General features: G+C 40.9%; 1 protein-coding gene across 1 annotated transcript in view; it reads right to left on the reverse strand.

The window, feature by feature from the left end:
• npvf (neuropeptide VF precursor) overlaps nt 1–4,997 on the reverse strand; it is a gene marked incomplete at its 5' end in the record, with an annotated part of 25,558 nt that extends 20,561 nt beyond the window's left edge. The window contains one exon of the mRNA XM_010796593.1: nt 4,965–4,997. Within this exon, the coding sequence (XP_010794895.1) occupies nt 4,965–4,997 (33 nt within the window). The remainder of the gene's footprint in view (nt 1–4,964) is intronic.
• Nucleotides 4,998–15,500: the final 10,503 nt, after the last annotated feature.

Here is a 15,500-nt window from a genome sequence, read left to right on the forward strand (position 1 = left end):
GGATGGACGTACAGTCTGAAGGTAGACTACGTGTTGAATAGAGTACGGAGTCAACCAGTACACGCCGCAAGTACAGCACAACCTCCTCCCCGAGACAGTTCCTTCAGATTGCCTTCCCCGTCTAAAAAAGAAGCGCAACGACAGAAAAGTTAGATCGCACGTGAGTTCGACCAAAGGAGTAAGAATGGGATGGATTGGAAATTCTCAAAACTTTCTAACATACAGAAGCATCACCGTTCACGGCGAGCAGCGCGCCCTCCGCGCGTCGGTCTCGCCGGAGCGAGACTCCCGCCTCGCGCGCTCGACGCGCGCAGGAAATGAGCAGGCGCGCGCGTGTGCAGTAAATGTGGGGAGAAAAAACGAGATGACACACAGCTTTTATGGCCTTGATAGGTCGAAGACGAGTATATTGCGATAATAAATAGGAATACCCCGAGTAATACATGTTTTATGACCCCTGAGATGATGGTATGACCGCATGCCGGTTTGCGGCGTTATTTTAGCCGGGCCGGCTAAAATGATTGGTCGTGCTTTTTACAATACTACGGCTTCCACAGATGAAATTTTTTTATGTAATTATTGTCAAAGCATTTAATGTATTCATTGCTATCGCGATGTTAAGAGCATTCCATGGAATATAACAAAAAGTGTTTCTGAAGTGAATTACCTACCCCACCTTTAATGATACCTCCTTTTGCACAACCATATATTACAATACATAAACATCGCTTAACCATTTTTACTATTAATAATACATATTGATGATTCGCTTCAAAGATGTGCACATGGGGGTCGAAAGTGTAGAGAGATAGACTCAATGTACGATTGTAGGATTTGTAGTCAATATCAAAAATATACAATATCACCAGCTTTCTTCTTCAAATAAATGATGTCTTATACGTCATACTTAATAAACCCTAGAAAATACCCAAAATGCACGTGCATCACATTACACATTGTTCACAAAATGCAGCCTAAGCCTCTATGGAAACGTAAGTATCTAGCAACCGTTGGACAACAGCTTTCGGCAACAGGCGTGGGGTCGACGTCACTCACCATTCCTGTTCCTGAATGTGCCAATAAGTGTATTAAGAGGCAACCGATGACTCACCGAAGCTGTGTTTGCATCCTTGGCAGACAGAATGTGAGGAATGCTTGGTGTGAAACACAGGTTGATAATGACAGCGCACAGGGAACTTTCATTTGATCCATGCGTCATGACTATGGTCATGACCCTGACATTGTTTCCATTTGCCTTGTTGCCATGTCCTGTCTCACCTTTAGCATAGCGGGCCAGTGGAAGAGTATCCCAGTCATCTGGTTTCAGTGATTCAGTATCATCCTTAAGATGTTTTTTTATGGCTATGGTTTCAGTCTATCTTTCCGTATTATCATTTACCTCCCACCTCTCCCCAGCCTCTCTCTTTGTGCTCTCCCTCCCTGACCCCCGGCCCCAGCTTGCAGACTATGGGGTTCTGGATTTACGATCCTGTCTCTGACACTTATCCAGAGTCTTATCCGCAGAAGGCTTCCCTATACCGCGAGCTCTCCCTTTGTTCTTTCACAGAGCACTCCCTCAAAGACCTTGTTCTCGGACACTGTAATTCTCTCTTCTTAATGTTTTTAATGTGCATCCCTCGCCACCCCGGCGGCCTTTTCATCTTTCCATTTTCGTCCTTTTGGGCCTCCTCTCCCTCCCCTCCTCTTTGCTTCTATGCTGTCCACTTGCTTGAAAACAGACGCCGCTTCTTTGAAAGAAATACTGCCCTACAGGTTTGATTTAAAACGCCTTGAACCTCCCACTTACAGTATAACATGCGTTTGACTCATTGTGCACCCGTGGTTGAGGTGGCGTACGGTTTCCTGAAATGTCTAAAACAATAATGAATTATTTTGTTAACTTCAGGAAAACTAATCAGGCATACAGATGAAAACTATAGGGAAAAGGTACAAATAGGTAGATCCAAAGAAGAAGAAGAAGAAGAAGCACCTCTCTCTCTCTGTCTGACTGGGATCTGGCAGCCTTCCCAGAATTCCTCTCTAGGACCAGGACACCCTCGGATTCCTGGGATGATTTGTGGGAATGTGCTGTTATCCCCCTGCTGAGCTGATTTATGTTCGGTTTTATCTTCCCCCTCACTTAGACATCAGCCGGGTCATCATCACAACGCTTTACATGCCCGTACACTCAGCGAGGAGACACATTCATCAAGCTATAGTGACGGGCTATAGTTTTATCAATGATCAAATCAATTTCTGCGGAATCACAGCATTATGATGTATGGGAAGACACACTGACGCCAGGCAGACAGACACACACACTCGCACATGTGGTCGGCTGTGTTGCGTTGTTCTGATTGTAGTGAGAGGTGATGGATTCGTGTCTCTCACATCCAATACCAGGAGTGACAGAAGGAAAACTTTGGGCCTATTGGAGGTTAAGAAGAAAGACAGGAAGTGTTACTGTATCTTTCTGTCCTCACAAAGACAGAACGTTTTATGTTAAAGCATTTAACCTGCTGCACATGCAGAGGCCCAGGCGTTTTGGGGTTCGTAAGCAGTATTTGAACCCCTCCACCCCATTGAAAGCATCTCAGGAAAAGACAATAAATTATCCTGATTAGTTTCCTTTTTACGACAGGTAGCAAAACTCCACAAAAACCCGGATAAGACAGAATATTCCTTAAAGGACAATGTTTTATATTTGTGTTTCTGTCACCAAGTCTAAAAAAAAGGAACAAAGAAAATAATATTTGAGTCGGTCTCTCTTAGGGTCTAACTGATGGGTTACTACTGAAGGCATACATCTTGTAAAATAGGTCAGAAATAAAAGCAAAAGGCCAAAAAATGTAATATATGTGGACAACGTCTTGTGAAACATGTGAACTGGTGGAATGATGTGTCTTATTGAAGGGTTTCTATATACTATTAGGACAACTATGCAGCTCTTATAAGGTACCTGTGAGGCTTTGGCTACACAGACCATTCCTGTAAATAGGATTGATGTTTTGGGTGTTTTCTTAGGATCTGTTGACATTAATATGGCGAACATAAAATATCACAAGACCTTAAAACAACCAAAATTAACACAGGCTTCACATGTCTTACAATAATGTGAATATCTTTATGAGTTTGAATTCCTGCAAGTTAATGATCCCTTGAGTGGTTTGAGTATAAGCCTGAAAAACAAAAGGAAATAAATAACTTTGTTTTAACCTGACACCAGCAGTTTCTAACTTGCTGATTCGTGGCCCCCCGAAGCACCTGAGCAGCTTCTCTGTTCTCCTCTGCTTTTTGTAAAGCTCTGCATGCAGACAACAGAGAATGCACATATTTCTTCATTTTAGTCAGTTTATCGATCTGCAAAACATATGTATCTGTCGTGCTCAGGTTTTGAGTCTAATTCACTGTTGAAGTCTTGTTTCCAAATGTTTAATTACATTAGCACATGGGCATGTTTGCAGGTCAAGAGGTATACAAGTGTTATTATATACTGTACCCGATGATGAGCCTATTTGGACTTGAAGAATACTAATACTTCTCTTTAATTTAATAAAGAAATGGAACTTTAAATGGAACAGTCTTGCATGTTCTCAAAAAGAGTGGAATCTTTCCTAGGCTCTGATTCACTCACCTTTTAAATTAGTGCAAGCTTTGTTCAATATTAAATACCAAAGAATCAATTTGTTTAGATGTTTGTTTTTTGTCCATTGTTAATGTAAAATCGCATTTGAGATATTCTGATATTTGTCACATTTACATAGACCACTAGATGGCACTATAGGTTTGGATGATCAAATCTATACTTTACATTTTTGTTTATAAGAGTCTCTAATCGGTTTTACATATCATTTTCATATCATATATACAGTCTATGGTTTTACATCCAAAAATGTCTTGTTTCTGTTGAGCTTTTACTCAAATGTCAGATCAGTTGTAAGCCTTTTGTTTAGGAAATGAAACTTGTGTTGATTTTAGTGCAGAAGACTGTTTTTAACATCATTTGACACATTGTAAAACATGTCGTCCACCAGGGGGCGCCTGAACACCCTTACTTCTGTGTTTGTAGAGGAGGAGGAGGAGGAGGAGGAGGAGGAGGAGCAACATTAGGGGTGGAGAGTCAGATGAGGAGGCTGTCCTCAGAGAAAGAGGAGTGTCTCCAAAAAGGGGAGGTGTTCTCACGGCAATTGACAAGGGGAGGCGCTGAAAACACTGACCAATCAGAGGCGTGTAGAAATCCACCAATCGGAGAAGGAGAGGAAGGCAGGAAACTGAGCAAATGACCCTTGATGAGAGAGTGGGAGGATGGGAAAGATGAGGGGCCCTCGGATAGGGGTGTGTGTGCGTGCGAGTGTGTGTGGGTGAGAGTCTAGAATTGATGGAAAAATCTTCCATTATTTCTTATAAGTTTATTTTATGGTATTTTCCTTTTTCCTAATTATAGATGCTTAAGGTTCGTTCAAGTGTAGAGAGATAAATAATGAGTGGACAGTGGAGATGAGCGATTGAGCCGCAGCAATAAAATACTGCTGTGATGTTGGAAATAGAGATGTATAATGTGGGGGGGGGGAAAGGACATTTGTAAAAAATAATGGAAGAGAATTTGATAGATTTACATCGGAAAGCAGAGAACAAACTGGTAGATAAAATGAAAAATTCCTGATGGCAACATAGTCCCCGTCATGTTGTTGTTTTCCTTTCTCCTTCTGTATTTGAATGTTTACACAGTCGTTTATCTGTTGAGTGAGTTTCATGATCCTTAGGCCTTGGAAACCTTTTAAAACCTGGGTCCATAAATCCTCAACGAGAAAATAAGTATTTTTCCTCCTCTCTTATTCCTTTTTTTTTACACATAATACTAATGCAGTTTCAGTGATGGGAGGATACATTGAGTGGGAAAATAAGAAACTGAAAATGAAGTTGTAGGAAAAGATGAAAATGCTTCCCTCAGTGTTTCTCCTGACCTCTGGGTCTTCTCTCTGCTCCCAGTTGGATGTTCAGTTCGGCGGCTGTTCAGCGGGTCAGAGGAGGTCAAAGGTCATTCCAGACACCCACACTGCGACCTCCAACCTCTCGTCACCGTGCAGCTGAACCCTGCACAGCACATAAAGCAAAGCGTCGAGGGAGAGGGGAACACTGAATGTTTTAACACAACAAAAATCGGATTTGTTTCAAGCCAGTTGTAATTTTGCCACTCTGAAAGACAGACTGACGTGAAAACAAAAAATCCAAGGAATCAAAAAGAGTTGTGTTCACTCTAATCACAGGGATGGAGATGGGACTGCTCAACATTATCGCTAATTGAATATACGAGACTTTCATACGCAGAGTCAGAGACAGGAAGCATGCGCTGCCTTGATTCATTTACTGCTCACTTTGTGTTGCGTGCTAAAGCGGGCGGGGGGCGGGGGGGCTTAGGCAAAACATGAGAGGAAAAATACCAGACCTTTTGATTTAAAATGAGTATTTCTTTTCTTAATCATAGCTATTTGGAACATTTCTCAATGTGTCTTTGTGCTGTGTTTGCCTGGAAACACTGAGTTTGGCAGGCCGAAAAAAAACGCTTGCTCGAAAATAAGGAGCCTTAGTGCAATGAAGACTTTTAATGCCAAATAAGAGTCTTTGATTAAGATTTGGAACTGTAGCATAATGTTGTGGTTATAAAAATACAATGTATGGTAGTTTGTCAAATTAAACTTTATTTACATATCATTGTTCGTACATAAAAGGTAATGTAAAGTGCTATACAACCCTTTTAACTTCAGGATTAAAATCACTGGTACCAAAAGAAGTCATGAACACGGGACTGAATACATTAATGAAATTCAAATAAATGAAATGATTTGGAAATTGGAAAATCATCTTGCACAATTCATCTAATTTGGACATAATGAGCCTGGGTTTGTTTACTAAATAAGATTGAGTAAGACTTTAAGTTATCCCTAATATGTGTCTAGTTTGCATTACACTATACACAAGTGTTACCATGTGGACTTACACATTGTTGTGGGAATATCACACAAAACCCTTAATTAAATCACGAAATAACAGCCCTCTAAAAGTCCTTCATTCAAACAAAAGGCCTCAGCAGAAGTATTGAAGTGCATGCACTTAGCAGTATTCACTTACAGTACCAACTCTCATGTTTCACTTCCAGGAAGCTTTCAACCTCTGATGCGTTAACCTTCATAAATTAAGAGCATACAGTAGTTATGCTATATTAAGTGTGCTGTTATTCTGCTGCGTTAGTGAACGTACTTATATATGTACACGGTATATATGGGGCTTTGTTGTTTGTGCATTCATAAAAAAATAAAAGCTTTGGTAATTAAAATAGCTTCATTTAAAATACATTAAATCTTATCTGTAATAATGGGTAGGTTTAGATACTTTCAAATCATAAATCCGGCCCAGAGGCTTTAATAAAAATATCTACATCAAGAGAGCTCATCAGGTTGATTACAGAGGAGTCTACACTCTCTTTTAAAAACGTGGGCCCTAAAATATGAATATAAAAGTTAAATGAATATATTATTAACTATTTCTTGTTACAACACCATTATCAGAAAACGAGAAAGAAATGACTTGACAATATTTCCAATTTGTTAAACTTTGTAGGTTTTCTTTTTACCCTTGATTCAATAGGAAACATATTGATTTGCTTTCTTTATAGTAAATATGCAATAGTTTCCATCTAACCATCTATCATTATTTGTTATGTCTACAGAATCATGAGATATCTTTTTCCAATGAATACAATTGCAAAACAATGTGTGTGTGTGTGTGTGTGTGTGTGTGTGTGTGTGTGTGTGTGTGTGTGTGTGTGTGTGTGTGTGTGTGTGTGTTAACGTGTGGTTTAACATATTTAGCCTGATCATGGGAAAAAGCTCAGTTTTAGACTGCAACCACTACCCAAAGTAACAAATTCCAAAAAATCCCTTAAACAAAACAACATGTTTGCACAAACTGAAGTGCACATACTCACACACAGATGGGGGATGCTATTAGTTTCTTCTCATAAATAACATGACGACATGTTTTAGGTTTGGAGACAGTGAAGAGAAGACCATTATTATCAGTGGAATAATGAAGTCACATCATAATGAGTATAAAACCACCTTTCTGGTTTGCCCAAGTTTTATGTTCCTCTCCATTACTGCTGATTATTTGGACACACTCTACTCAAGGTGCACTTAATAGCTTTTTCTTGAGCTTTCAACTGCCTCACATGTTCTTAATCAGTAGCACTTTTTGTTAAAAAACACTTAAAGTGCTACGGTTGAAATCATAACTGCCACTGAGCTCACATGTCAACAGATCAATCTCCAGGACAATTGAATAAACTGTGGTTATACGGTTGAAAGCTCCAGACAAACAGGAGGTGTAATATGAGTGAAGATTGTTTTGTCAAACTTTTTCATTTAGTTTAGTTAGCTTTAGGTTGATACTAATATTGATATTTTCAAATATAAAAAAATCTGATAATTATATGACATATTTTGTATTTTAATATTAATACGTAATATATTTTATAATTTAAGATATTTTATAGGAACATTTTATAGTTGAAAAAATGTATTTTCTTCACTGGATATGACAACAAATAAAACAAATCTATACTTAATTTTTTATTAAAAAAACAAATATTGAATTTAAATATAATCCTTGCAACCAGGTTCCGACATCTTAAAAAAGCATTGACCAAAGGTAAGGTCTAGGCACTTTGAAATGTAAAAACAAAGTAACAAAGAGGACAGAATTATTAAAAAATGCTTTATTATAGGCCACAAATTAGTATAAATTGAGCTCAACTGTCAAAATACAGTTTTATGTTTAGAGTCCTTCTAAAAGTCCATGCCTATAAAGCCCAATTTAAAGGGATCTGAATGGACACATTGAGAAAACAAGAGAGTTGGGGACAAAGAGACAGAGAGCGAGAAGCTAATGAAAGCGAGCAGAGGGCTACCACCCACTGGAGCAGACACATTCACTGTCTCACTATGCAGAAAGTCAGCAGAGACACAAAAGGTATAAATGCCATCTGGGCTAGGAGGCTACGCTACATCCAGGGACAATAGGGGCTCATTCACGCTGCCCAGCCCAACCAGGGCCATCTGCTCCTGGTGAGAGTGAGTGGGAGAGGGGACCCCCTGTACCTTTCAGGACCCCCACAGGTCCAATCATGCAGCAGGATGCTAGACTGAAATCAGCATAATATTTGAATCAGGCTATGAAACTATAAATAAAGATGATCTGAATATATTTTGACACAATAGAGGAGACTGAATGTGCGGCTGTGTGAGATTCCTACACTGGGAATGAGAACATGTGTGGTGTATTTTTTTTAGCAACAATGGTGAGAGGAGAGCAACTGTTACACCAGCGGGGGGCATGGCGGTGAAAGGGAGAGTGGTGCATGCAAACATGTATACATACAGCACGCAAAGCACAGATGCACCCAATGTGCTGCACAACAGCGGCCATTCATCACGCAGTGGAAACATGAAGGAAATACACTGAGAGCAAAAGCCTATGACTCTAGTTCTAACTTGTGACTAACTGTACAAAAATGTAATCTTTTAAAAGCTCAAAAGTGTGGTAGATGATTGGAGATACAGATCTGTTTCCAGCTAGTCTATACTTTGGAATGGGGAATATCCATGCCACAAGGGCATGTCACACCATAGCATGACAGTGAAGCCAGAAAGAGAGAGCATCTCGAGAATCTAAATTTGGGATTTGCAACTGGGTTATTGAACCCACACGGAGGCAAACCCACACACACACACACACACACACACACACACACACACACACACACACACACACACACACACACACACACACACGGAGGTACGTGTATGTATATATAGAGAGGGTGAGTAGCCTACATGCCACATGTGCACATTACAAACATGCAATCATGCAACCCATGAAGACATGTACCATCAATCACCTAGCATGATCAAACTATAGGGAATTTCCCTTTTACATATCATATCTCGAACACTTATTACTCAAAGACCCTCTTTGAGTTTTCATGATCACGAACGCAGATACTGAGCTTTGAGCTTGTGTTTAAGTCCAAAGCAGGCTGGACACGCCAGTGCTGACATAACTCTAAAGTGTGTGTGTCGTTCATCATTCAGTGATCACTATTATTGGATAACTGTTTAATTCTTGAAAGGTTTTATTTCTGTAACAGTGGCAAAAAGGTTTTTCTTAAACCTGCAGTTACTGCTTTCCTGAGACACCGGGCCAGCATAATGAGATTACTCAACATTTATAAACTGATATGATGAATTTGTTCGTAAAAAGATGCTATTTATTTACACATCCAGCAGACACAATCATTCCTTTAGAGCCGTGTTCCTTACACACCGGTGTCCCATTGCCATTTTAACATTATTGTTATGTTAAAATATTGATAATCTTATTCAATCTAATTATATTAACAAAGGATAACACAAGGTGAACATGTGCCCTTTATAGTGATAAACCTGATGCTGAAGCAGTCCTTAGCTTTATGGAGCTTTTTAGTGTCTTTTAGCTTCTCGTTTTGGTGGTAGGCCTACATCTATTTGAGGAGCATCTCTGTTAACCCCACTGTATGCTACATCAGCAAACAGAATCAAAGAAAATATAAAGTGAGTGATCAAATCAAGTTTTATTTATATAGCACATTTTTAAACGATTTTTGGTCGAGCAAAAGTGCTGTACATATAATAAGTGATTGCGTGTGATGAGTGATGGCGGAGACCAAAACAGAGCAAAACTCAGAGTGATATTGGGCTCCCAACATGAGGCCAGAAGTGAAGTCCCATCGTAATGTTGTGCTCGATGTGTAACTATGCTACTCTCTGCCAACACGACATATTTACTTTCTTAGGCGATAACATGTCAGTGTTGTGTTTACAGCTTGTTGCTCTAACCACAAGTGGTTAAAAAAACAATTACAAAAAGGGTGTTACAGAATCTTGTCATTTTAATGTGTATTTTTATGTGCTTTCCAATAAAAGTCAACAGACACCAATCACGCTCTAGTTAAACATGTACACTAACATCAACAGTTGCCTGCCGTCAACAGCTATTGTTAAACGGTATCGGACGCGATGACAACATGTCAGCATTTGCTCTTTATAGATTCTTCTACGTCAACATCTACAGTTTAACGCTTTTGTGTATCCTCTCTTTTGTGTGTCCTCACCAATGTCACCGTCATTGACTGTTTACACTCTGTGGATTGCGCAGACAGATTAGCAAATGTTTGAGGCTTGGGTTTAAAAGAGATTTTCAGTGAGTGTTATACTACTTAAAGTGTGACTGCCTGCAACTGAGCAGCCCTCGGTCTTCATTTCACTTCACGAAGTATGCAGTTTAAAGGGAAACACCTAAATTCGCTCGAAGATGCTCAACGTCAGGCCAGTCACTGTACATACTTGCCAACCTTGAGACCTCAGAAATCGGGAGCATTTCAAAATGCAAAATGGCCGGGGGGGGCGGGGGTGCTAGTGGATCGCCGGAGCTGTATTAGATTAACATTAACATGCTTATTGTAGTTATAAGTGCAATGCCTTGCGGCCTGTAGCACATGTGCACATGAGCATATGTGTGGGCTGGACCTTTTTTTTCAGGAAAGGAGTGAGCACAGAGAGTAGAGTTGTCGATTCTTGTTCTGTTTTCTGTGACTATCTGCCTCACCCTCTCAGGCTTTGAGTTGCGCGCTCCTAAAGAGACGTGTTACCATGGAAACCAAACAATGGTCTAGCTGTATTAAAGTCCGAGTGGAAACAGTCCTGAGTAAATCTGATTTTGTCAGAAATCGGGAGAAATGCGGGAGAAATATGACCCCGGGAGGAAACCGGGAGAGGGCAATGAAATCGGGAGTCTCCCGCGAAAATCGGGAGGGTTGATCACTGATGACAGGTCCCGCGTATGCCCTGTATTAATGAACGGTTTTGTTCTGCAACACACCCAGACACAGAGAGTGTGGAAATCCCCTTCAGCTGCTGACAGACAGTTGTCAGAGGCCTCAGATAAATAAAGGAGTTTTTCAGTCAGCCGGTTCCTAAAAGGCGGACACAGCTCACCCCGAGGCTGAGGCGGCCTTGTTGGAAGTTGAAGTTGGAAAACAGGAATTGTTATTGCTAACAAATACATGCATTAGCAAACAAGCTTTGATACCTAGAAATATAATATAAAGAAAGAACTTCTATCAGTCAGCACTGATGTTCGTTGATCTCCGCATGCAATAGAGGTTTTGCAATACAATATAAAAGGAGGATTGTGTTGGTCATATTATCTTGGGTGGACAGCTCAGTCGAGTTATTTCACTTATTAAATATGTTCCTGGTACACCCAGAAAAGCAGGCGAAGAAGGCAGCAGTAGAATAAGTGTTCACTAATAGATCATTAAGACTTGAAGTAAAAGTGACAACAGGTGTCAGATGAAAGATAGGAGTTGTAATTGAACTTTTTACAGATTTCAAATAACTAAAGGACATCTTGGTTAAAGAACTTCCTGGTGAAAAAAGGTTACAGATGTCAACTGACAGAACTGGTTTCAAGTTAATTCATACAGCTAAATGCAATCAATGTGTGTACTGCACATGTTTATCCCAATAACATCACTCAGAATAACCCCCTCATTCATTTGGGCCGTATATGTGCCTTGTTTATTTGGTGCTGACCTGATTAGAAGTTGTGTTTTAAATTCATAACGATAACCATATTTAAAAAACTGCAGCTGTTCCCCAACATGCGTGTGTCGCTGGGACTCTTCAAAGTTCATATATGCTGCTTTTGGACTCATTGCAAACAATCTATTCTGCCATTTAGCTATTAGGGTGTGTTGAAAAAAATCCTGTCCCATCTGAAGAGGCAATATCTGTGTTTCAAATCAAGTGCAGGTGATTTACATTGTATGATCTTATTGCCAGTGAGTCTGGAATTTCATTTCTGCTTGTGAAAGTGAAGAGCGGTTAACATGGAAGTTTTAGAGGAGATCCTTCCCAACGTAACCAGTAGAAACCTTCTAACAACTCTACAATAAACTCCTCTTTTGGAGGCCGGTCGGGACAGTTACATCCAGCAAGTCACTGTGTGTGTCCATTAAGATGAATGTTGGTTGTACATATTAAATATGCAGGATAAAAGGCTTGAATTTGCAGAATATATCTAAAACCAACGCTCTATGGACGGACTGAAATCAACAGTTGTTTTGTGAGAAGTTTATCAAATGTATAGATATTCATTCTAAAATGTCTTATCCTTGAACTCTCTTTTCTCTGTCTGTCATGGCCTTTCCATGTGTGTGTGTGTGTGTGTGTGTGTGTGTGTGTGTGTGTGTGTGTGTGTGTGTGTGTGTGTGTGTGTGTGTGTGTGTGTGTGTGTACCCGCAGGGCAGCAAGAGGTTTGTAACAGGCTTTGACAGGTACCACATGATGGCAGACCTCCCTGCTGTCAAACAAACAGACAAACTAAAGGAACTAGAGATAAAGCACGCAGATAGGAGGAGAGTGACTGACTGATAGCAGAGCAGATGATAGGACCGAAACATACAAATGACTGAAAGGCGAAACATTATAATAATAAATTACCTTCAGTCACTGCCCTTACTTCTTTCCCCTCCATCCTTCCTTTCATTTCCTCACCTCTCTCTGCTGTATGATTTCTTACTTACCTCTCTCATCTCTCAACACCCGGCCCTCACCTGGACGAATTGCCCAAATTTCAGCGCCCCACTTCTGTGCTCAGGCAAATCTAAATACACCTCAAATGCTCTGAGTGGTGCAAACTTGCCTGAGCACGAGGGAAGGCGATCTGTGTGCAGAGAGCTGCTGCCAAGTATGAACTTGCAGTCGAAGGAAAATATACAGAGACAGAAGGAAAATCGCTTTTGAGTAAAAGACTGGAGAGAGTTGCAAGAAAGAGAGAGAGAGATCTGCGTGTGTTTATGTGTATTTCGTTGGCAAATGGCTGTTGATGTTTTAGTTGTAGTGTGCTGTCAAGGCCTGTCACCTTGACGACAAAGCCTGTATTTCACTCTCTCGCTAAAGAGAAGAACTGAGTGAGGGCCCCTGGCTTCTAACCCCCTGTCAAACCCATGTATTCACTCACACACTCACACACTCACACACACACACACACACACACACACACACACACACACACACACACACACACAACTCTCTCACACACACAGCAGATTCGTCCTCCCTATTCATTTAGTTCACTCAACTCGGGATCCATTTCACAGAAGTTACACAACCTGTTTACGTTCTACAGAAATTCTCCACTGTGTGTGTGTTTGTTTGTGTGTGTGTGTGTGTGTGTGTGTGTGTGTGTGTGTGTGTGTGTGTGTGTGTGTGTGTGTGTGTGTGTGTGTGTGTGTGTTTGGTTGACATCTCGTTCAAGAGCTCACCTGGCATGTAAGTTGAAAACAACAGGTACATAAGGTCATGGGAAGTGGCGTGTTCCTGTGTGTGTGTGCGTGTTTTGAGGTGCACAGGTGTGTTTGGCCTTGTCTGTGTAAAAGCACGTGCCGGCCGAGCCTTTTCCTACTTCAAGTCTGTCACCATAACTCGGGCAGAAAGAAATCGAGATCACAGCGGCCGCCACAACAACGTCACAGCGCACAATAGAGAGGATGGAAAGATGCATGAATAAGGGACGCACCGAGAAGTAGACGAGTGCGTGGCTTGAAAGATTGATGGCCTAATGGACGGATGACTTAAGTGACAAGAGAAATGACAGATGCTGTCGGATAAATGGACGGATTGACAGATCGATGGAAGGGCAGACCGATGAATAGAGACGCAAAGTGACAAAAAAGGAAGACAGAAGCAACAGATAGATGATCTTTTAGTCAACAATAGAAAGAAGACATCATGTTTAGCCAATGAGTGATAAAAACCAAATCTGCTGATTTATGTTTTGATCATTTTACGGCTAAACTTGAAGTGTTGACAGCTTCTGCAGTTAGTAAGAACCAGCATCTGAACTAGTCCCGGCTCGCTGTCGGGCTTCCGATTGTTTCCGCATGACTGGATGGGGCAGAAAGGAGGGGTGGGATGTTGAAGGGGTGGGTGGGGGGACTGGCATTCCCCTGCTTCTTCTCAATAGAGGCGTCTGATGCTGAAAGGGAAGATCCCCTCACTCCCTGCCTCGCCCCGTCACATCTATCAATGCTGCGGCTGAAAGCCAAACGAAGAGCGCTCAGAGACACACACTTCCCATCAAACACACACACACACACACACACACACACACACACACACACACACACACACACACACACACACACACACACACACACACACACACACACACACACACACACACACACACACACACACACACACACACACTCACACACACACAGGGGATGGAAAGGAGGGGTGGGGAAGTTTGACTAATACATCTCTACTTCATAATTACGTTGCGTGCTTCCAACCCTCATAAGGCTTTTGTTAGTGTCTTGCTGTGAGTGTTGACGTCTTGCTATTTATGTCCCCGGTGTTGCCCATTAGTTGTTGCTGTTGTCGTGGTTTATTGTCTTTTGTCACTTAAGACAAACTGTCTTGTAGAGACAGTGATATTAATCAGTAGCAGGGGATATTTGTTGTGTATCCAGCACATAACACAGGCATCAAGCAGTACTTTATTTTGGGCTTGTAACTGTCAAAACTTATGATCGTTACATTTAATCCAACTAATTCTCTGTCTGTCTGAACAACCGTTCATCTGAAGTGATTCACACTTGGCGGGTTATTGCTGAGGAGTTTAATGTTGAGTGGAATCAACACAAAGAATGAAAACGACTTTATGTTTTGCGTTCAAAAACATATAACTGCATAGGGCAATAGTTTTATATCAAGGAACACTGCAACATTGGATATGCAATGAACTAGCAGCTGTGTTTGCCTTTAAAGGAATATTTGGACATTTTGGGATAGACTTACATTCTTTCTTGCCAAGAATTAGATGAGAATTTAATATCACTCTTATGTTGGTCTGGGAAAAAGCTGGGTGGGATCGGTCCAAAAGTAACAAAATCGAAAACCAGATCAGTGACTTCCTCATCACTGTGATGTTGCCAAGCAACCTGGCAACATCACGGTGAAATTGTCATTTTTACATCTGTTTTGTACAGATAAAACAAACAACATGTGATGTGTTCACCGGTTGCTTGCTGCAGATTGATGGGAAAGAGAGTGGTATCAATCTTCTCATTTTACTGTCTTCAAAAAAGCTACAGTAATAAGCTTATTTCCCAAATGGTAAATGGACTGTACTTATATAGAGCTTTATCCAGTCTTTATGACCCCTCAAAGTGCTTTACGTGTTACGAGCCATTCACCCATTCATACAGAGCAGTGCACCTTGTTCTAGGAACTAACATTCACACGGGCTGGGATCGAACGTACAACCTTCAGATTGAAAGACGACCGCACTGCCTCCTAGCTACAGTCGCCCAAAGTATCGAAACATTCCTTTAA

The sequence above is a fragment of the Notothenia coriiceps genome, unplaced genomic scaffold (genome assembly GCF_000735185.1).
Source record: "Notothenia coriiceps isolate Sejong01 unplaced genomic scaffold, NC01 NC01_scaffold00037250, whole genome shotgun sequence".
NCBI lineage: Eukaryota > Metazoa > Chordata > Actinopteri > Perciformes > Nototheniidae > Notothenia > Notothenia coriiceps.